General features: G+C 39.8%; 1 protein-coding gene across 8 annotated transcripts in view; it reads left to right on the top strand.

The window, feature by feature from the left end:
• TESK2 (testis associated actin remodelling kinase 2) overlaps positions 1-22847 on the top strand; it is a 137715-nt gene that overhangs the window by 13167 nt on the left and 101701 nt on the right. For 5 of the 8 annotated variants that reach the window (XM_086385637.1, XM_086385611.1, XM_086385628.1 and 2 more), the window contains one exon: positions 19101-19412. The exons of 1 other annotated variant lie outside the window; for it this stretch is intronic. In XM_086385637.1, the coding sequence (XP_086241763.1) occupies positions 19191-19412 (222 nt within the window). In that variant the 5' untranslated portion in view covers positions 19101-19190. Of the gene's footprint in view, positions 1-7135; positions 7363-18279; positions 18380-19100; positions 19413-22847 lie in introns of those variants that run through there. 2 more of the 8 variants (XM_086385606.1, XM_086385618.1) reach the window with 2 other exon arrangements.

Here is a 22847-nt window from a genome sequence, read left to right as displayed (position 1 = left end):
CTTTTTCACTCTCCTCTTTCACTTTCATCAAGAGGCTTTTTAGTTCCTCTTCACTTTCTGACATAAGGGTGGTGTCATCTGCATATCTGAGGTTATTGATATTTCTCCCAGCAATCTTGATTCCAGCTTGTGCTTTGTCCAGCCCAGCGTTTCTCATGCTTCATATATGCATTAAAAAAAATTTTATATTAGTGGCACTGGGTCTTAGCTGTGGCATGCAGGATCTTTACTTGCAGCATACAAATTCTTAGTTGCAGCATGTGGGAACTAGTTCCCTGACCAGGGATTGAACCTATGGTCCCCTGCATCAGGAGCTTGAAGTCTTAACCACTGGACCACCAGGAAAGTCCCTTCACATATGCATTTTTAGAATTCCTTAGCATGTCCTCATTTAATTATCATAACAACTCAGTGAAGTATAGTTAATGTTTACCTTTAATTTGTAAATTAGGGGAGAAGTTAATTAATATGCCTAAGATCATTCACCTACTAAGTTAGAGTCAGAATTTTTTAAACTTGTGTCAGTTTGGTCACATGAAGGAAAGTTAGGACAAACCTAGATAGCATATTGAAAAGCAGAGATATTATTTTGCCAACAAAGGTCCGTCTAGTCCAGGCTCTGGTTTTTCCAGTTGTCATATATGGATGTGAGAGTTGGAGTGTGAAGAAAGCTGAGCGCCGAAAAATTGATGCTTTTGAACTGTGGTGTTGGAGAAGACTCTTGAGAGTCCCTTGGACTGCAAGGAGATCCAACCAGTCCATCCTAAAAGAGATCAGTCCTGGGTGTTCATTGGAGGGACTGATGCTGAAGCTGAAACTCCAATACTTTGGCCACCTCATGCGAAGAGTTGAGAAAAGACCCTGGTGCTGAGAGGGATGGGGGCAGGAGGAGAAGGGGACAACAGAGGATGAGATGGCTGGATGGCATCACCGACTCGATGGACATGAGTTTGAGTGTACTCTGGGAGTTTGTGATGGACAGGGAGGCCTGGCGTGCTGTGATTTGTGGGGTCGCAAAGAGTTGGACACGACTGAGCAACTGAATTGAACATACACATGTTTTAAATAATATGTAATAATATGTTATTTTAGAAAAATTGTCCCCCCCCTCCCGCTGCTCTCATTTCATGAAATTTTATCTATATTTACATGCTTTTTCAATCTCAGTATCTTTGCTATCACTGGGTCTTTTTTTAATTATCTAGCACAGTTTGCATGGTATATTTTCTGCTCTTTCCTCTTAGCTGTTTTATTTTTTAAATTAATTTTTATTAGAGTATAGTGGATTTACAATATTATGTTAATTGTTACAATGTAGTAGTAGTTTCTGCTGTACATGAAAGTGAATCAGTAATACATATGCATATAATAACTCTTTTTTTAGAGTCTTTTCCCCTTTAGGGCATTATAGAATATTGAATAGAGGTCCCTGTGCTATACATTAGGTTCTTTATTAGTTTCTAAGCTGTTTTAGAAAGCACATTTTTTGAATATGTATATGGTACTTTATTAGAAGTTTTATTCTAAGCAAGAAGAAGTCATTCACACAACATAAGACCATTTGGTTTTTCCATTTCTGTTGTTGGTGTTTGTGAGCTCTGTGCTTCATTCATTTGCTTGATTTGTTTTTTAATAGACAAAAAGTTTATCATCTTTTGTTTCTGAAGCCTTTTTTGTTTTTGTTATTATTATGATAAAAATATAACAAACACCCATTTACCTGTCACCTATCTTAACAATTATTAACATTTTGTAAAATTTGCTACGTCTTTTTTTTTCTGATGTATTTTAGCACAAATGTAGACATGATATTACACTTCTATTTCTGTGTGTATCTCCAAAAATAGGTCTTATATAATCTTAATATCATTATCACACTTAAGTTAATAATAACTTTCTGATAACAGCTAATAATAGTCCTTATTAAAAATTCCCCAGTTGTCTTTTATACCTAGTTTGTTCAAATCGAGATTCAATCAAGTATCATTGTTTTGGTTGTTAATATTCTTAATTCTCCTTCAGAGTTAGAATTTGAATATTGTGGCATGCTTTTTCTTTCTTTCTTTCTTAATATTTATTTAACTGTGCCAGGTTTTGGTTGTGGCATGTGGGATCTAATTCCCTGACCAGGGAGCGAACCTGTGCCCCCTGCATTGGGAGCTCAGAGTCTTAACCATTAGACCACCAGGGAAGTCCCCATACTGTGCTTTTCCTCTGCTTTTCTTGGGGGGGGAAAAAACTTTGTAACAATCAGAACTTTCCAGTAGTAGAACAGGCTGATGAAGGAATTAGTGAGCTCAAAGAGAGCTCACTAGTGGTAGTGTTTCAGTAGGCTGAGCTAACTGTGGCCTCTGTAGTTTCCAATCCAATGGACACTTTTCTTCATTTTGTTTGACTGGTTTGTGACTTTCGATATGTTTGTCTTTCCCACCTTTGGCCTGTGTGACATGCTTCCTTTTGGGTTTATTCTTACCTGTTGTTTCTTTTTGTCCTGTATGTGTTGATGGTCCCTTGCTATTACTACGTTGCTTCAGTCATGTCCGACTCTATGCGACCCCATAGACGACAGCCCACCAGGCTCCGCTGTCCCTGGGATTCTCCAGGCAAGAACACTGGAGTGGATTGCCATTTCCCTCTCCAATGCATGAAAGTGAAAAGTGAAAGTGAAGTCGCTCAGTCGTGTCCGACTCTTCGCGACCCCATGGACTGCAGCCCACCAGGCTCCTCTGTCCATAGGATTTTCCAGGCAAGAGTACTGGAGTGGGGTGCCATTGCCTTCTCCGATGGTCCCTTGACCTCTTATCTAATCTCAGCTAAGGAGGCAGGAAAGAGACTGGGCTTTGGAACATAGTAGCAACTCAGTAAATGGTTACCTCTGACTCATTTTTCTACTTTGGGAAACTCTTTGGAATATCCGTAGGTGCTAAGTTAATGAACATTTTCAGGTTGCTTCCATTGTCTTGGTTATTGTAAATAGTGCTGCTGTGAACATTGAGGTGCATGTATCTTTTTGAATTATAGTTTTCTCTGGATATATGCCCAGGAGTGAGATGGCAGGATCATTGGGTAGTTCTATTTTTAATTTTCTAAGGAACCTCCATACTGTTCTCCATAGTGGTTGTATCAGTTTATATTCCCACAATCAGTGTGGGAGGGTTCCCTATCTCTACAACCTCTGTGCTGCTGCTGCTGCTAAGTCGCTTCAGTTGTGTCCGACTCTGTGTGACCCCACAGACGGCAGCCCACCAGGCTCCTCCGTCCCTGGGATTCTCCAGGCAAGAACGCTGGAGTGGGTTGCCATTTCCTTCTCCAGTGCATGAAAGTGAAAAGTGAAAGTGAAGTCGCTCAGTCTTGTCTGACTCTTCACGACCCCATGGACTGCAGCCTACCAGGCTCCTCCATCCATGGGAGTTTCCAGGCAAGAGCACTGGAGTGGGTTGCCATTGCCTTCTCTGCCACAACCTCTATAGCATTTGTTGTTTGCAGACTGTTTTTTGACTGTGTTGCATGGCATGCCAGATCTTAGTGACCCTGACAGGGATTGAATCAGTGCCCCCTGCATTGGAAGCTCAGGGTCTTAATCATTGGACTACCAGGGAAGTCGCTATTTATAGACTTTTTGATGATGGCCATTCTGACCTGCATGAAATGGTACCTCATTGTAGTTTTGATTTGCATTTCTCTGATCATTAGTGATGCTGAGCATCTTTTCATATGCTTGTTGGCCATCTATATGTTTTCTTTAGAGAAATGTTTGTTTAGATCTTCTGCCCATTTTCTTTTTTTTGGCGAGGTGGTGTTGGTGGTATGGGGCATGTGTGATCTTCCCTGACCAGGGACTGAACCCATGCCCCTGAAAAGGAAGCATGGAGTCTTAACCACTGGACCACCAGGGAAGTTCCCTGCCCATTTTCTGATTGAGTCGTTTGTTTTTCTGTTATTGAGTTATATGAGATGTTTGTATATTTTGGAAATTAAGCCCTTATTGGTTGCATTGTTTGCAAATATTTTCTCTCAGTTCATAGATTGTGTTTCTGTTTTGTTTATGACTTCCTTTTGCTTTGCAAAAGCTTATAAGTTAGATTAGGTCCCATTTGTTTACTTTGCTCTTATTTCTATTAGCTTGGGAGACTGATCTAAGAACATTGGTATGATTTATGTCAGAGAATGTTTTGCCTATGTTCTCTTCTAAAAATTTAATGGTGTCATGTCTTATATTTTGGAGAAGGAAATGGCAACCCACTCCAGTATTCTTGCCTGGAGACTCCCATGGACAGAGGAGCCTGACAGGCTACAGTCCATGGGATTGCAAGAGTTGGACACAACTTGGCAACTAAACCACCACCACCACCACCAACAAAGAAAAGATTAGATTTGCAAGCTTTTAAATATAGACGAGCATTTATAACACTTTTCTATTGTTTACATGAAAGTAATGATGGTAATGGGAGAAGGCAATGGCACCCCACTCCAGTGCTCTTGCCTGGAAAATCCCATGGATGGAGGAGCCTGGTAGGCTGCAGTCCATGGGGTCGCACAGAGTCGGACACGACTGAAGCGACTTAGTAGTAGTAGTCTTATATTTAAGTCTTTATACCATTTTGAGTTTATTTTTGTGCATGGTGTGACAGAGTGTTCTAACTTCATTGATTTATATGTGGATGACCAACTTTCCTAACATCAGTTGCTGAAGAGACTATCTTTTGTCCGTTGTATATTCTTGCCTCCTTTGTTGATTAATTAACTGAAAGTGTGTGGGTTTATTTCTGGGCTGTCTAGTCTGTTCCACTAATCATAGGTCTGACTTTGTGCCAGTACCTTATTGTTTTGATTACTGTAGCTTTGCAGCATTGTCTGAAGCCTGGGAGGGTTATGCCTCCCGCTTTGTTCTTTTTCCTCAGGATTGCTTCGACTGTTCTGGCTCTTTTGAGGATCCATGTAAATTTTAGGATTATTCTAGTTCTGTGAAAAATGTCATGGGTAATTTGGTAGGAGTTGCATTAAATCTGTAGATTGCTTTGGGTTTTTTTTGTTTATCTTTTAATTTAATTTTATTTATGATTTTTATTTAAAAATTTTTTTGGCTGTACCATATAGCTTTGAGGGATTTTAGTTCCCCAACCAGGGATTGAACCCAGGCTACAGAGGGTCTCCAGGGAATTCCTATTCTGTTCATCTTTAAAAAAAAAAATTGGTTTATTTATGGCTTCTCTGGGACTTTGTTGCTGTGCATGAGCTTTCCCTAGTTGCAGTGAGTTGGGGCTACTCTTTAGTTGCAATGCATGGGCTTCCCATTGCAGTGGCTTCTCCTGTTGCAGAGCATGAGCTACGACACAGGCTTCAGTGGTTGCAGCATGTGGGCTCTAGAGCACAGGCTCAGTAGTTGTGGCACACAGGCTTAGTTGCCCCATGGCATGTAGAATCTTCTTGGATCAGGGATGAACCTGTGTCTCCTGCATTGGCAGGCAGATTTTTAACCAGTGGACCACCAGGAAAGTCCTTGTTCCCCTCTTTTAAATCACATATTTCCTTTCCTACTTCTTCACCCTCAAGTAAGAACAATAAGTATTAAGCCCTCCTTACTTCTAACCTGTTACTAACAATTAGTATGCTATATTGTACTTATTGATTTACATGTGTTCTCCTGGGAGACTAAGTTCCTGGAGGGGTGGAGTCATGTTTTATTCAGTTTTCTATGTCCTCTCAGAGACGTAATAGTATAGTGATTAATGACACAGGCTCTGGATTTGAATTTCTGGCTCTACCACGTCTTGGCTCTAAGAACTTGGGCAGGTTAAGTACTTCCTTCATGTCATGTCTTTGTTTCCACATTCATAGAACAGGGATACTAATACAGTTGACCCTTGAACAATATGAGTTTGAGCTGCATGGGTCCACTTATATGCATATTTTTTTCAATAGTAAATACTATGGTACACATGGTCTGAGACTGGTTGGATGCAGAGGAACTTGGGGACCATATATATATATATATGTTTATATATATATATATATGTTTAACTGCATCAAGGGTCAGAGTTCCTAACCCCCACCACTGTTCAAGGATCAACTGTAGTATCTGTTTTATAGAACTGATATGGATATTAAATATAAAGCACTTGGAGGAATATCTGGATTATAGTAAATGCTCTGTAAATATTATAGCACATACCATAATGCCTTGTACCTAGTGGGGACCCAACATTTGATTTTTTTAATAGAGGGGATTGTTGAATTGGCTGAAAGATTGGACTCAGTTCAGTTCAGTCGCTCAGTTGCGTCCGACTCTGCGACCCCATGGACTGCAGCATGCCAGGCTTCCCTGTCCTTCACCAACTCCCAGAGCTTGCTCAAACTCGTGTCCATCGAGTCAGTGATGCCATCCAACCGTCTCATCCTCTGTTGACCCTTCTCCTGCCTTCAATCTTTCCCAGCATCAGGGAAAGATTGAAGAGTCAGTTCTTCGCATCAGGTGGCCAGAGTACTGGAGTTTCAGCTTCAGCATCAGTCCTTCCAATGAATATTGGAAAGATTGGACTAGTTAACCTCTTTTAAATGCCTTTACAACTTTCAACCTAAGTTTCTGTTTTATGTCATGACCTAGGGCCTGGTGGATTGTAGTTACAACAGCATATAATATGCTTATCCAAAAGAGACAATACAGTTTTAAGAACTGGCTTTTTGATCTGTCTGGCAGTAATATATGCCATTGTGTATACTCATGACTAATTAAATAGGGGATGCCAGTTTTTATGTTAGATTGCTTTTGGTTTGAATGGAAACTGCAACTCATTATTTCACAGCAGGATGGCAAGTTCAGCAGTATTGCTTTTATTTTTAATTAGGCAGTCATCCTGAAATGTGTCTGTATTTGCTATGTTGGTCCATAGAAAGGATAGCAGCTGAGTAGACCTGTGATATAGATTTGCCATGTGGTTGGTCTTGATATACAGCTAATGTACTTATCAGTTTTCCAACTCTGAAAAATGGCCAGTTTTCTGGGCTCCATCTTACTCATGATGAATCCTTCATTTATTTTGAATTAGTTAGGGAATTTTTATGATGATAGAAAACAAAGTATAATTAGGATAGCAGGACATTATGTTTGTATTCTTTTTCTGCTTTTTATACCCAGGGTATAAAAGTTTCAGAAATCTTTTTTTACTCACTTTGTGGAACTTTATTACCAACTACGTGCACACGATTCCATTTTTGGATGGATGTTGAAGATTATGGTCGCTGGCTGACACTTGGCCATATCCAATTACCTGATGGTTGATAGCTGTTCAATGTGTTACAGGATTTTATTTGCATCTGCGTTGTTGTGAAGTTTGATCTACTTCATTTCTGTGGAATGAAAGGGTAAGAAACAACTAACACTGTACTTAAGAATGGAAAAGAAGGACTGATTGGGAGTTTGCATATCTTTCCTGTCAGCTTGGCCTCTGTTCTTTAAATAGTCTGCTTAAGCCAATGCTAATTTTTATGCCTGTGGAATGTGGTTAAATGACTGAAGGCTTTTGCTCCAGAGGCTAGTGGAGCTCTTGTCTGTATATTCTTTAGTCTCTGTTAAGTTAGGGTGGAGAATAATAGTAGCTTTGTACCTAGCTAATGAACAATTTTTCACAGAAATTTAGCTATTTTTCTGGAGGAGACACGCTGTAGTGGAAGTGTTTGGTATTAGAACTCTGAATTTGAATACAGTCTGTCACTGGTGGTGGTGGTGTAGTTGCCAAGTTGTGTCTGACTCTTGTGACCCCATGTATGATAGCCAAGCGAGTTCTTCTGTCCGTGGGATTTCCCAGGCAAGAATACTGGAGTGGGTTGCCATTTTCTTCTGCAAGGGATCTTCCTGACTCAGGGATGGGACCCAGGTCTCCTGCATTGCAGGCCATCTCTTGTATTGCCTGTAGTCTCTTGCACTGCAGGCAGATCTTTTACCAGCTGAGCCACATTTATTTGAATTTAATTTCTCAGTGTTGTAATTTCTTTCTTTTTAAAATGGAGATGATAATACCTATCTTGCAGAGTTGTCATAAAGCTTCAGCTCAGTTCAGTTGCTCAGTCGTGTCCGACTTTTTGCGACCCCATGGACTGTAGCACGGCAGGCTTCCCTGTCCATCACCAACTCTTGGAGCTTACTCAAACTCATGTCCATTGAGTTGGTGATGCCATCCAACCATCTTATCCTCTGTCATCTGCTTCTCCTGCCCTCAATCTTTCCCAGCATCAGGGTCTTTTCCAATGAGTCAGTTCTTTGCATCAGGTGGCCCAAAGTATTGGAGTTTCAGCTTGAGCATCAGTCTTTCCAGTGAATATTCAGGACTGATTTCCTTTAGGATGGACTGGTTGGATCTCCTTGCTGTCCAGGAGACGCTCAGGAGTCATAAAGCTTAGAGATAGCAAATGCAAAAACACTTGGTAGAATCCATGACCTATGGTAAATGGTGATTGTGGTTATTATTTCCAGAAGCATTGTGGATGAGTGTATGGTCTACTTGGGAGTCCTAAGAAAGTTTCTTAATTCTCTGGAAAATGATTTGTGGAATTCCTACTTTGAAAAGATAAAATGTATCTTATAGGATATTTAGTTCACTGACTTTTTTATTGACAGCTTTTCCAATTAGTTTCTCCAATAAAAGCTTTTAATTGTACTTTCTTTGTGAAAAAGAAATCAATCCCAAGATAAGTGAAAATTAGCCTTTGAAAAGACAAACCTGTTCATGGGAAAGGGAAAAAGTTCTGAACTTCTCAGTTTGTAAGTATTGAAGTTGAGAACACACTAAAAAATTCTTTGTGTCCTTATAAGCACATGATTTTGGCATTTTTGAAAGAGTGCTGAAGGCTGTTTCCTAGTTTAAGAACAAAACTGATTAAGCTTTTCTCACACAGTGCTTCTTAACAGGGGCACTATTGGCATTTAGGGCAAGACAATTCTTTGTTGTGCAGGACTGTTGTGTGCATTGTAGGACATTTAGCTTCCCTGGCCCTGCCCACTAAAATGCCAAAAGTGCCCACCCCACACCCCCGCCATTGTGACAATAGCTCCTCCCTGAGAAGAGCCTCCTTCCCCCTAAATTTTCACATGCCCTTAATGGAGAACCACTGGGACTCTCGTTTGGATATATTTAATGAAGCAGCTCACAGTATCATCAGCTTCCATTTAGGAATTTCAAGTTTTTACAAGCTAAAAATTCATTATTCTTGATCTTGTGCCGTCTCTTGATCTGTGCTGTCTCTTGAATCAAATAGCCTCGATAGCAAGAGTAACTGTAGTTGTTTTTTTCTGTTCTACCCAAAATGTGTACTTTAAAGGGCACCATTAACATCAAAAGGTAATATTCCATAAATGACACCAAGAGAGATAATCCAGAGTCTGAAAATAGCACAAAATCTCACACATTTCAAAGAATGTATTGTCTCATTTTAAAATTAGTCATTTTCAGATTAAAAAAAAAAACAGCATATGGTTTTAGAGTCTGTTCATACACACCTTTGCTGCCTTTTATGGCTAAATTAAAATTTATCAGATTAAATTGAAAGCTATTTGTAACTTGGTTGGTTTCATTTAAAATATGGTCATTCAGTATGTTGGCCAGGGGAGCAGAAGGCATGGTTTGGAGGTTTTCCCATGCTCAGCACTTCTCCAAAATGGATTGATAAAGTTCTTACTCCCATAAGGGGACTGTACTTTCCCACTCACCTCCCTCAACTGTCTAGTAATTAGTATTGCTTTAGCATATAATAAGGGCTCTACAACTAAATATCAGTGTTTTTCATGAGTGTTTTTATATTTTGAGTTTGTGGATTTGAATAAGGAAAGCTATCCAAAAATTCTCCCAGTGCTTCTGAGTTTTTAGCTTAAAATATAAATGCTCCTTGGACCAAGAACTACAGTTGAACTGTTGAATAAAAGTTTGAGAATCGTAAGACTTGGCTTGGACATTGGGATGCTATTTATTTGCCAAATTGTTGTCAGTTTTTTTGGCTTGAGCATACTGCATAGCTGTTGTATTGGCAAAAAACAAACAAACTTAAAATTCTTTTTTATTAGAAAAGTTAAATATAGTAAAAAGTACAATATACTATCACCCAGTATTAACAAATATTAGTTAGTGAAAACTGTGGAAAATTGTTAAAGAGATGGGAATATCAGATTACCTTACCTGTCTGCTGAGAAACATGTATGCAGGTCAGGAAGCAACAGTTAGAACTGGACATGGGACAATGGACTGGTTGAAAATTGGGAAAGGAGTACGACAAGGCTGTATATTGTCACCCTGCTCTTTTAACTTATATGTAGAGTTCATCATGTGAAATGCCAGGCTGGATGAGTCACAAGCTGGAATCAAGACTGCCAGGAGAAATATCAACAACCTCAGATATGCAGGTGATAACCACTCTAATGGCAGAAAATGAAAGGAAACTAAAGAGCCTCTTGATGAGGGTGAAAGAGGAGAGTGAAAAAGCTGGCTTAAAACTCAACATTAAAAAAACTAATATCATAGCAGCCAATCCCATCAGATCATGGCAAATAGAAGAGGGAAAAGTGGGAAGCAGTGACTTTATTTTCTTGGGTTCTAAAATCACTGAGGACGGTGACGGTAGCCATGAAATTAAAAGATACTTGCTCTTTGAAAGGAAAGCTGTGACAAACTTAGTGTATTAAAAAGCAGAGACATCACTGTGCCAACAAAGGTGCATATAGTCAAAGCTATGTTTTTTTCCATGTACGGATGTGAGAGATGGACCATAAAGAAGGCTAAGCGCCAGAGAATTGATGCTTTTGAATTGTGCTGGCGAAGACTCTTGAGGGTCCTTTGGACAGAAAAGAGATCAAACCAGTCAATCCTAAAGGAAATCAACCCTTAATATTCATTGGAAGAACTGATGCTGAAGTTGAAAGCTCCAATACTTTGGCCACCTGATGTGAAGAACTGACTCATTAGAAAAGACTCTGATGCTCAGAAAGATTGAAGGCAGGAAGAGAAGGGGATGACAGAGGATCAGGTAGTTGGATGGCATCACTGACTCCATGGACATGATTGAGCAAGCTCCGGGAGTTGGTGATGGACAGGGAAACTTGGCATGATACAGTCCTTAGGGTCCCAAACAGTCGGACATGACTGAGCAACTGAACTGAACTGACTCAATGGATATGAGTTTAAGCAAACTCCGGGAGATAGTGAAGGACAAGGAAGCCTTGAGTGCTGCAATCTATGGGAGGTTGCAAAGAGTCAGACACGACTTAGCGACTGAACAACAATAACAGCAAGTTAGTGAAAAAATAATAAAATTAGCAAACATATCATATTTGTTTTGGTATTTTAATAAAAGTGAACAAAACATTATTGCTATAATACAAGTCTCCTTTTTTTCCTTCCTTATTTCATTTTTCTTCTTTGCCACCAAGGCAACTACTACAATGAATTTAGTGACTGGCTTTCTACTTTTTGCTTTTAGACATTTACTAAGGTACATAAATATGTACCTTTAAATAATAATTTAAAGAAGAACTATACAAAAAAATCTTAATGACCCGGATAACTATGATGGATGGTATGGTCCCTTACCTAGAGCCAGGCATCCTGGAATGTGAAGTCAAAGGGACCTTAGGAAGCATCACTATGAACAAAGCTAGTGAAGGTGATGGAATTCCAGTTGAGCTATTTCAAATCCTAAAAGATGATGCTGTGAAAGTGCTGCACTCAATATGCCAGCAAATTTGGAAAACTCAGCAGTGGCCGCAGGATTGGAAAAAGTGTTTTCATTCCAGTCCTAAAGAAGGTCACTGCCAAAGAATGTTCAAACTACTGCACAATTGCACTCATTTCACATGCTAGCAAGATCATGCTCAAAATTCTCCAAAGTAGGCTTCAGTAGTCTGTGAACTGAGAACTTTTAGATATACAAGCTGGATTTAGAAAAAGAGGAAGCAGAAACCAAATTGTCAACATCTGCTGGATCATAGAAAAAGCAAGAGAGTTCCAGAAAAACATCTACTTCTGCCTCATTGACTACACCAAAGCCTTTGACTGTGTGGATCACTGTGGAAAATTCTGAAAGAGAATTTTCTGGAACACCAGACCACCTTACCTGCTTCCTGAGAAATCTGTATGCAGGTCAAGAAGCGACAGTTAGAACATAATATGAAACAACAGACTGGTTCAAAATTGGGAGAGGAGTGCTTCAAGGCTGTATATTATTACCCTGTTTATTTAACTTATATGCAGAGTACATCATGCAGAATGCTGGGCTGGGTGAAGCACAGCTGGAATCAAGACCGCTGGGAGAAATATCAATAACTTCAGATACGCAGATGACATCACCCTTATGGCAGAAAGTGAAGAGGAACTAAAGAGCCTCTTGATGAAAGTGAAAGAGGAGAGTGAAAATGCTGGCTTAAAACTCAACATTCAAAAAATGAAGATCATGGCATCCAGTCTCATCACTTCATGGCATATAGATGGGGAAACAATGGAAACAATGAAAGACTTTATTTTCTTGGGCTCCAAAATCACTGCAGATGGTGACTGCAGCCATGAAATAAAAAGACGCTTGGTCCTTGGAAGAAAAGCTATGACCAACCCAGACAGCATATTAAGAAGCAGAGATGTTACTTTGCTGACAGTAGTCCGTCTAGTCAAAGCTATGATTTTTCCAGTAGTCATGTGTGGATGTGAGAGTTGGACCACTAAGAAGGCTGAGTGCCAAAGAATTGTTGTTTTTGAACTGTGTTGTTGGAGAAGGCTCTTGAGAGTCCCTTGGGCTTCAAAGAGATCAAACCAGTCCATCCTAAAGGAAATCAGTCCTGAATATTCACTGGAAGGACGGATGCTGAAGCTCCAATACTTGGGCCACCTGATTGGAAGAACTGACTTACTAGAAAAGACCCTGATACTGGGAAAGATGGAAGGCAGGAGGAGAAGGGGATGAAAGCGGATGAGATGGTTGGATGTCATCACCGACTCAATGGACATGAGTTTGAGCAAGCTCCAGGAGATGGTGAAGGAGAGGGAAGCCTGGCATGCTGTAGTCCTGGGGTTATAAAAAGTCAGACTGGACTGATTGGCTCAACAGCAACAAAATAATAATTATAGTAACCAATGGGCTTGAATGCTTACTACTTGCCAGACACTGTTCATTTAACCAATAACCTTATGGTGACTGTAATGAATTAGTACATATAAAATGTTACAGGAAGTATAAAGTGAAAGTGTTAGTTGCTCAGTCACGTCAGACTTTGCGACCCCATGGACTAGTCCACCAGGCTCCTCTGTCCATTGGATTCTCCAGGCGAGAATACTGGAGTGGGTAACCATTCCCTTCTCCAGAGGATTTTTCTGACCCAGGGATTAAACCGGGTCTTCTGCACTGCAGACAGATTCTTTACCGTCTGAGCCACCAGAGAAGTCCATATAATGCAGGTACTAGTTTATTTCCATTTTGTAAATAATGTAGAGGTTTTAAAATAACTTGTCTGGGTTCATATAGCTGCAAGCTACAGATTGAGGATTTGAAGCCAGATTTGTCTGGAGGCTATACCTTTAATCATGTATTCCTTTGCAGAAGGAAATGGCAACCCACTCCAGTATTTTTGCCTGGAAAATTCCATGGACAGAGGAGCCTGGTGAGCTACAGTTCATGGAGTTGCAAAGAGTCAGACAGGACTGAACACACATACACCAAGCCCCGTTTCCCACCTCCCGCCCCGCTTGTCTACTTTTATTCCTGATTAGACTCTTAGCCTCTGCAGGGACTACTTTTGGAACCTCATCCTCAGGTCCCCGCCAGCGGGGAGGCCTCCGAGTCTGCTTTGGAGGTGTTGCTGGTGCCCGCTTGGGAACCTGGATGCCTCTGCTTCACAGCGCTCTCCTAGCAGGGCACAGGGAAGCAGCAGGTGGCCATGCGCTCCATTTGTTCCCTGAGCTGACTCCCGTGTGATTACTACCTCTTCTCCATGTCACCTTCAGCGTGGAAGCCTCCTTGGCCCTTCCTCTAAGCTGAGGTTCACCTCTCTGAAAAAGAAGCTTGGGCATTGCTGAACTATGTTGATCTCTGCAAAAGCAAGATGCATTTTTTCCTGAGGTCTGTGGCAGTCAACTCCCAAATGAAGCAAGTGTGTATCTTTAATCAATCCTGCCTCTCTATAAATATATGTTGTTTTGTATGTATTTAAAAATTAATTAAATATTTTGGCCGTATCAGGTCTTGGTTGTGGCGTGCCGGCTTCTCTCTAGCTGTGGTGTGAGAACTCTGGAGTGTGTGGGCTCTCTAGTTGTGGCTCACTGGCTCAGTAGTTGAGTCATTCAGGCTTAATCTAATAATTTTTATTTATCTATTTCATTTATTTGCTTTTGACTGTGCTGGGTCTTTGCTGCAACCCGGGCCTTTGTCTAATTGCTGCAAGTGGGGGCCACTTTCTGGTTTCCGTTTGTGGGCTTCTCACTGTGGCAGCCTCTCTTGCTGCAAAGCAGGGGCTCCAGGGGTGTGGGCCTTAGTAGATGCTGCCAGCGGGCTCAATCAGCTGTGGCTCCCAGGCTCCAGAGCACGGGCTCAACAGTTGGCCCAGGCCCAGCTGCTCTGTGGCAGGTGGGATCCTTCTGGACTAGGGATTGAATCTGCATCTCCCGTGTTTGCAGGTGGCTACTGAGCCACCGGGAAGCCCCCTTGTATGTTTTAAAAATACATTTAAAAAATGAAAATGGTATCATTCTATAGGGATAGTCCTATAATTTTTTGGGTAACTTCTTAAAAATTGTTTTCAGTTCAGTTTTAATGATACTGTGAACTATAGCTTGCTTCTTTCCACTTCCACTCAGTATTGCTTTTTTAGCCTATTGTATTTTTTAAGCTATTTCTTTTAATTGAAGCTTAGTTAACTTAAAATGTTGTATTGCTTTTAGGTGTATAGCAAAGTGATCCAGTTTTACATATATATGTATGTCTATTCTTTTCCATTGTAGGTTACTATAAGATATTGAATATAGTTCCCCGTGCTATACAGTAGTCCTTATTGTTTATCTATTTTATATGATGTTGAAGCTGAAACTTTGGCCACCTGATGCAAAGAGCTGACTCATTTGAAAAGACCTTGATGCTGGGAAAGATTGAGGGCAGGAGGAAAAGGGGACGACAGAGGATAAGATGGTTGGATGGCATCACCGACCCAATGGACATGGGTTTAGGTGGACTCTGGGAGTTGGTGGACGGGGAGGCCTGGTGTGCTGAGGTTCATGGGGTCGCACAGAGTTGGACATGACTGAGCGACTGAACTGAACTGAACTGAAGTGTGTATCTGCTAATGCCAAACTCCTAATTTACCCTGCCCCTTCCATCCCCTTTGGTACTGTTTGTTTTCCATGTCTGTGAGTGTATTTCTATTTTGAAAGTAATTTCATTTATATCATTTTTTTTTAGATTCCACCTATGTGACATCATGTATTTGTCTTTCTCTGACTTGAATCACTTAACATGATTATCTCTAGCTCCATCCGTGTTGCTAAAAATGACATTACTTCAATTTTTATGGCTGAGTAATATTCCATTGTATGTGTGTATCACACACACATACCCCACATCTTTTTTTTTTTATTGGAGTATAGTTGATTTATAATGTTGTATTAGTTTCTGCTGTACAACAAAGTGAATCACTTATCCATATACATATATTCACTCTTTTTTAGATTCTTTTCCCATATTACAGAGTATTGAGTAGAGTCCCTTATGCTATACAGGAGGTCCTTATTAGTTCTCTATTTTATATATAGTAGTGGGCATATATCAATCCACATCTCCCAATTTTCCCTCTCACCCTCTCCCCTCTAGTAACCATAAGTTTGTTTTCTATATTTATGACTCTGTTTCTGTTTTGTAAATAAGTTCCTTTATACCCTTTTTTAAAATTGCACATTATACCACATCCTCTTTATCCATTGATCTGTTGAAGGCCTTAGATTGCTTCCATGTCTTGGCTATTGTAAATAGTGCTGCAATGAACATTGGGGTATATATATCTTTTTTTTTCTTTAAAAAATTTATTGACGTATAGCTGACTTACGGAGAAGGCAATGGCAACCCACTCCAGTACTCTTGCCTGGCAAATCCCATGGACAGGGGAGCCTGGTAGGCTGCAATCCATGGGGTCGCTAGAAGTCAGACATGACTGAGTGACTTCACTTTCACTTTTCACTTTCATGCATTGGAGAAGGAAATGGCATCCCACTCCAGTGTTCTTGCCTGGAGGATCCCAGGGACGGGGGAGCCTGGTGGGCTGCCGTCTATGGGGTCACACAGAGTCGGACACGACTGAAGTGACTTAGCAGCAGCTGATTTACAGTATTGTGTTAGTTTCAGGAATACAGCACAGTGATTCCATTATACATGTATATATCTCTATTCTGTTTTGGAATCTTTCCCCTTATATGTTATTAAAAAGTGTTGAATATAGTTCCCTGTGGTATACAGTAGGCCCTTATTGATTATCTGTTTTATATATAGCAGTGTATATCTGTTAATCCCAAGCTCCTAATTTATCCCTTCCCACCTTTCCCCTTTGGTAATCATAAATTCGTTTTCTATATCTGTGGGTCTATTTCTGTTTTATAAATAAGTTCATTTGTATCTTTCTCTCTTTTTTTTAGATTCCGCATATAAGTGATATCATATTTGTCTTTCTCTGTCTGGCTTACTTCAGTTTGCGTGATATCTCCAGATGCATCCATTTGCTGCAAATGGGACTCAGTTCAGTTCAGTTCAGTTGCTCAGTCGTATCCAACTCTTTGTGACCCCATGAACTGCAGCACGCCAGGCCTCCCTGTCCATCACCAACTCCTGGAGTCTACCCAAACTCATGTCCATCGAGTCGATGATGCCATCCAACCATCTCATCCTCTGTTGTCCCCTTCTCCTCCTGCCCTCAATCTTTCCCAGCATCAGGGTCTTTTCCAATGAGTCAGCTCTTTGCATCAGGTGGCCAGATTATTGGAGTTTCAGCTTCAACATCAGTCCTTCCAGTGAACACCCAGGACTGATCTCTTTTAAGATGGACTGGTTGGATCTCCTTGCAGTCCAAGGGACTCTCAAGAGTCTTCTCCAATACCACAGTTCAAAAGCATCAATTCTTCGACACTCAGCCTTCTTCACAGTCCAACTCTCACATCCATACATGACCACTGGAAAAACCATAGCCTTGACTAGATGGACCTTTGTTGGCAAAGTAATGTCTCTGCTTTTTAATATGCTGTCTAGGTTGGTCCTAACTATTTCATTCTTTTTAGTTGCTGAGTAATATTCCATTGTATATATGTACCACATCTTTATCCATTCATCTGTCAGTGGATATTTAGGTTGCTTCAATGTCTTGGCTATTGTAAATGGCACTGAAATGAACATTAGAGTGCATGTATCCTTTGGAACCATGGTTTTCTCAGGTTTGAGAAAAATCCCAGGAATGGAATTGTTGGATCATATGGTAGCTGTATTTTTAGTTTCTTCAGGAACCTCCATGCTGTTCTGTATAGTAACTGTACCATTTCCACCAACAGTACAGGAGAGTTCCCTTCTTTCTACACCCTCTCCAGTATTTATCTGACTGGTATGAGGTAATATATATATATATTTAAAATGTGTTTATTTCTGACTGTGCTGGGTCTTTGTTGCTACACAGGTTTCCTCTAGTTGCAGCAGGCAGGGTCTACTCTCTAGTTGCAGTGCCAGGGCTTCTCATTGCGGTGGCTTCACGTGTTGTGGAACATGGGTTCTAGGGCACTTGGGCTTCATTAGTTGCAGTGCGTGGATTCAGTAGTTGCGGCTCCCAGACTCCAGAACACAGGCTCAGGAGTTACAGCGAACAGCTTTTAGTTGCTCCACAGCATATGGGATCTTCCTGGATCAGGGTTCAAACCCATGTCTCCTGCATTGGCAGGCAGATTCTTTACCATTGAGCCACCAGGGAAGCCTGATATCATGTAGCTTTGATTTGCATTTCTCTAATAAGTAGCAATGTTGAGCATCTTTTCATGTACTTTTTGGCCATCTGTGTGTCTTTGGAGAAATGTCTGTCTAGATCTTCTGCCCAATTTTTTTTTTTTAATTGAGCTGCATGAGCTGTTGTAAATTTTGGGGATTAATCACTTAGTCATTGCATTGTTGGCAAATATTTTCTCCCATTTTATAGGTTGTTTTCTTTCTTTCTTTCTTTCTTTTTTATGGTGTCCTTTGCTGTTTAAAAGCTTTTGAATTTAACTTGGTCCCATTTGTTTATTTCCATTATTCTAGGAGACCGATCGAAAAAGTAATTCTATAATTTATTTCAAGTGTTCTGCCTATATTTTCCTCTAAGAGTTTTATAAGTGCTGGGAAAGCTGGACAGCTACATGTAAGAAAATTAAATTAGAACATTCTTTAACACCAAACTAAACTCAAAATGGATTAATTAAACCTAAATATAATTGATTCTTGTGGGAAAAAGTAGTGGAGACAGACTAAAAGAAAAAGTGGGCTTTTTTTTTTATTCTTTGTCAGGTACCAGAATGGTAGAGCCTTCTGTGGTCATTTCTGCTAGACTGGGTTGTTTAATCAAGAGTGGCTTTTTAAATTGCCTTTGGATATAGTTTTTTTCTTTTAAAATTATATAATTTTAAAAAGTAAAATATTTGTCATCCTTGTTTTATATATTTGCACTTGACTTTTTCAAATGAAGAGAAAATTATATGAGACTGTGAAGGGCATTGGCAGGAGTACAAGTTTTTGAATCAGACAGTCTGGCATTTTAGTTTTATCTCTGTCATTTAGTGACTGTATGATTATTTGACCTCTCTGCAAAATAAGCATTATAATCTTTGTATCATGGGTTACTTGAGAATCAAATGACATAACATATGTACAGCTCTCATACTGTTTCCTAGATAGTAGGTGCTCAGTAAATCATGGCTATATCATTGTTTTTTGAAGGTAAAGGCATAAAATGTTTTTTAGATCTGAAAATCAGTAACTAGAATATAAGAGAGGCAATACTTTTTCATTAATAGTTTACTGTATGCATGTGTTTAATTTTTATTAATGGTTTTAATGAAATATTATTTTGATCTCTTGTTTAGTGTCGAGCCAGAAGAGAAGTAAAACTCAACAAAAACTTATTATGTATGGAATTCATTCTTAAAAGAAGAAAAAAGTGATTATTGAAGACTATGGATCGGAGCAAACGGAATTCAATTGCAGGATTTCCTCCACGTGTGGAGCGTCTTGAGGATTTTGAAGGAGGTGGTGGAGGGGATGGGAACATGACCCAAGTGGGAAGAATTTGGCCCTCCTCATATCGAGCTCTTATAAGTGCCTTTTCCAGACTGACACGTTTAGATGACTTCACCTGTGAAAAAATAGGGTCTGGCTTCTTCTCTGAAGTGTTCAAGGTGAGTGATGCAACAGTTTTTCTCATATTGTCTTGTTGAGGGTCAGTTTTACTGCAGAGTTCACAGCTGTGTTTCATTAGGATGTAGGCTTTGCCTTGTCAGGACGCTGTGGATCTTGAGTAGTATTGTAAACTCCTCTTGAGCTATCTATTAACTTGCAAGATATTTTATTTATTTTAACTATAAAAATCATCCATACTGATCAAAAATTAAAATAACATAGGAGCCTCTTCCACTGCTCCAGAATTTTTCATCATCCAAAATGGGAACTTTGTATGCATTAAAAAAAAAACTCCCTCTAGTACCTTTAGCCCATGTTAATATCTGTTCTACTTTATGTCTCTATGAATATGTCTATCCTAGGAACCTCATATAATGGAATTATAATATTTGTCCTTTTGTGCCTGGAATTCCCTTGTCATCCAGTGGTTAGGACTCGGTGCTGTCACCGCTGAGCCTGTGTTTTATCTGTGGTTGGGGAACTGAGAACCCACCAGCCCTGTGGCATGGCCAAAAAAAAAAATTTTTTTTTCCATTCAATATTTATTTGGCTGCATTGGGTCTTCGTTGCTTCATTCAGGATCTTTCTTTGAGGTGCATAGACTCTCTAGTTGTGTCGTGTGGGCTCCAGAGCATGTTGGTTCATTAGCTGAGGAGAGCACGCTTAATTGCTTCACATTGTGTGGGATCTTTCCTTTCTTAAGTAATTTTTGTTAATTTTATTTTCTTAGGATATAATTAATCTTACTTAAATTTTCAGATTTGTGGGCATAAATACTGTATGTAATTGATGTGGCACAGGTTTTTTGTTTCCGCAATAGCTGTATTTTCTTCTTCCATATTAATAGATCTTTTAGTTGGACACACTGATGCCATTTCCTAGCTTTACTTATAGCTAGGTTTAACTAAATGAGTGGTTCTGTCCAATAGGATGTGAGCAGAATTGTCGTATGGGAGCTTTTGGAAATCTTCCTTTGCCACTTCTTATATCCGTTTTTCCTTCATATTTGCTGTTGTACATTTTGATCATAGTGTGACCCTACAAATGGAGGCCATTTGTAGCAGAGCAACAAGACAGAGCCTGCATCTTCCATGCCTACATGGAAGAGAGCGGCCTGGTTCTGTACTATCTCCTAGAGTCTCTTTGTGAGAAAAAAATCTTAAGACTTTTAATATTTGGTCTTCTGTTTGCAGACAAACCTAAGTGTAATTAGTGTAATTTGTACCGTATCAATATCTGCCTCCTTCCTCTAATATGGTTTATTTGTGTCTTCTATTTTAAAAATAAAACAACACAAATTTATTTTAGGTTTCTTCTCAAAGGATTTGCTTAAAAAAAAAAAATTGAGCTAGTTGGGAATTCCCTGGAGATCCAATGGTTAGGACTCGGTGCTTTCACTACCAAGGTCTGGGTTCAGCCTCTGGTCGGGGAACTAAGATACCATAAGCCACATGATGTGGCCAAAAACGGGGGGGAAAAAAAGAGGTATCGTTTACTGATAAACTGAAGGCTTAAGAAATATAGGATTCTGGGACCTGTGGGGATAGCTATGAAGTCTCACTGGTCCTGCCTTTGCCCTTGTACCTGTCCCAGGGAAGTTTGTCTCTGTTTCCACACCTGTTGATAACTCCACCCTGGGCGGAACCTGGCAGTCAGCTTATTACCTTTGATTCTGCTGATTATCTTCTGTTTGTGTTATGGTTCACTATTTTCTACTTCTATCTGTATTACTTTTCTTTTGTTTACTTTCTTATTAGATCTAGTGATGTTTGTTCTTTTTGTAGCTTTTTGAATTTTATTCTTGTCTCAGTTTTTCCCAGTGTTTATTATTTTCTCATATATACACTTAAGCTTTAAAGTTTCCTCTAGACTTGGCCATATCACAGGTTTTCAGTGTGGTCTCATCACTTCTAAATGTAGTTTGGTTTGATTTCATTTTGATATGAGAATTATTTAAATGAAATTTTAAAATGTCTACATGGTGAATTTTCTTTTGGGTAACTGATATTTAATTTTTAATTTTAGTGCATCATGATCACAGAAAATGGCTTATATGAAGTCTGTCTTTGGAGTATAATTTATTTTTTTAAATATTTATTTATTTGGCTGTGTTGGCTCTTTCTTTTTAATTATTTCATGTATTTTTTTGGTTGCTCTGGCTCTGTTGCTGCCTGTGGGCTTTTTCTAGTTAGGACCAGCAGGGGCTACTTGTTGTGGTGCACAGGCTTCTTACTGTGGTGGCTTCTCTCGTGGAGCTCAGGCTCTACGCACACGGCCTTCAGTAGTTGTGGCTTGAAGTCCCTAGGAGGGCTCGTGGGCTCAGTAGTTGTGGTGCACGGGCTTAGTTGCTCCGCAGCATGTAGAGTCTTCCTGGACTAGGGATCAAACCCATGTTTCCTGCATGGGCAGGCAGATTCTTATCCACTGCACCACCAGGGAAGTCCTATGTTGGGTCTTAATTGGATTACGCAGGATCTTTCGTTGCAGTGCAGGCAGGGACTCTTGAGTTGTGGCACAAGAGCTCATTGGTTGTGGTCTACGGGGGCTTAGTTGATCCTCGGCATGTGGAATCTTAGTTCTGATCACCTGAGTCCTCTGCATTGCAAAGCCCATTCTTTTTTTTTTTTTTTAAAACAAGTTGTTTGTTTGTTTATTTTTGGCTGTGTAGGGTCTTCATTGCTGCCAGCAGGCTTTCTCTAGTTGCAGTGTGCGGGCTTCTCTTTGCAGTGGCTTCTCTTGTTTCAGCTCAGGGACTCTAGAGCAGGTGGGCTCAGTAGTGGCAGCTTGCAAGGTCTGGAGCTCAGGCTCATTAGTTGCTGCACAAGGGCCTACCTGCCCTGTGTCATGTGGAATCTTCCTGGACCAGGGATCGAACCCATGTGCCCATGTGCAAGGCAAATTCTTAACCACTGAACCACCAGGGATGTCCAACAAGGCAGATTCTTAACCACTGGACCATCAAGGAAGCCTCTGGAATATAATTTAGATTTTGTTTTGATATAGTACAAGGTCAGATTTTTTTGAATGCCACAAATATATTTGAAACAAATATGAATTTCTCTTTTGTTTGATTGCATAAAGTTCTGTGTACCTCTATTAGATTAAGCTTTTGTATTGTTATTCAAATGTTATATGACCTTATTTATTATAGTCTAATATATTTCTTTGAAAAAAGTCTATTAATATTTCCTAATGTGTTTATAGATTCTCCTTGTGTTTCTGTCAGTGTGGTTATTTTGTTTATAGTCCATTTTGTGAACTATATATTAATAGAAATTCATGTTTATTATTAGATTGTATACTACAGATAGATTGTATATTTTATAAATGCTAGTTCTCTATTTTTGTCCCACTTTATGCTGTTAGCTTTGATTTCTACTTTATCTGATATCAATATTATGTACCTTCTTCCTCACTGTATGCATTTATCTGTT

The sequence above is a fragment of the Bos grunniens genome, chromosome 3 (genome assembly GCF_055505025.1).
Source record: "Bos grunniens cultivar Pamir isolate PY7600 chromosome 3, Bosgru_T2T1.0, whole genome shotgun sequence".
Classification (NCBI taxonomy): domain Eukaryota; kingdom Metazoa; phylum Chordata; class Mammalia; order Artiodactyla; family Bovidae; genus Bos; species Bos grunniens.
Note: the sequence above shows the minus strand (reverse complement) of the source record. Positions and strands in the feature narration are given on the sequence as shown.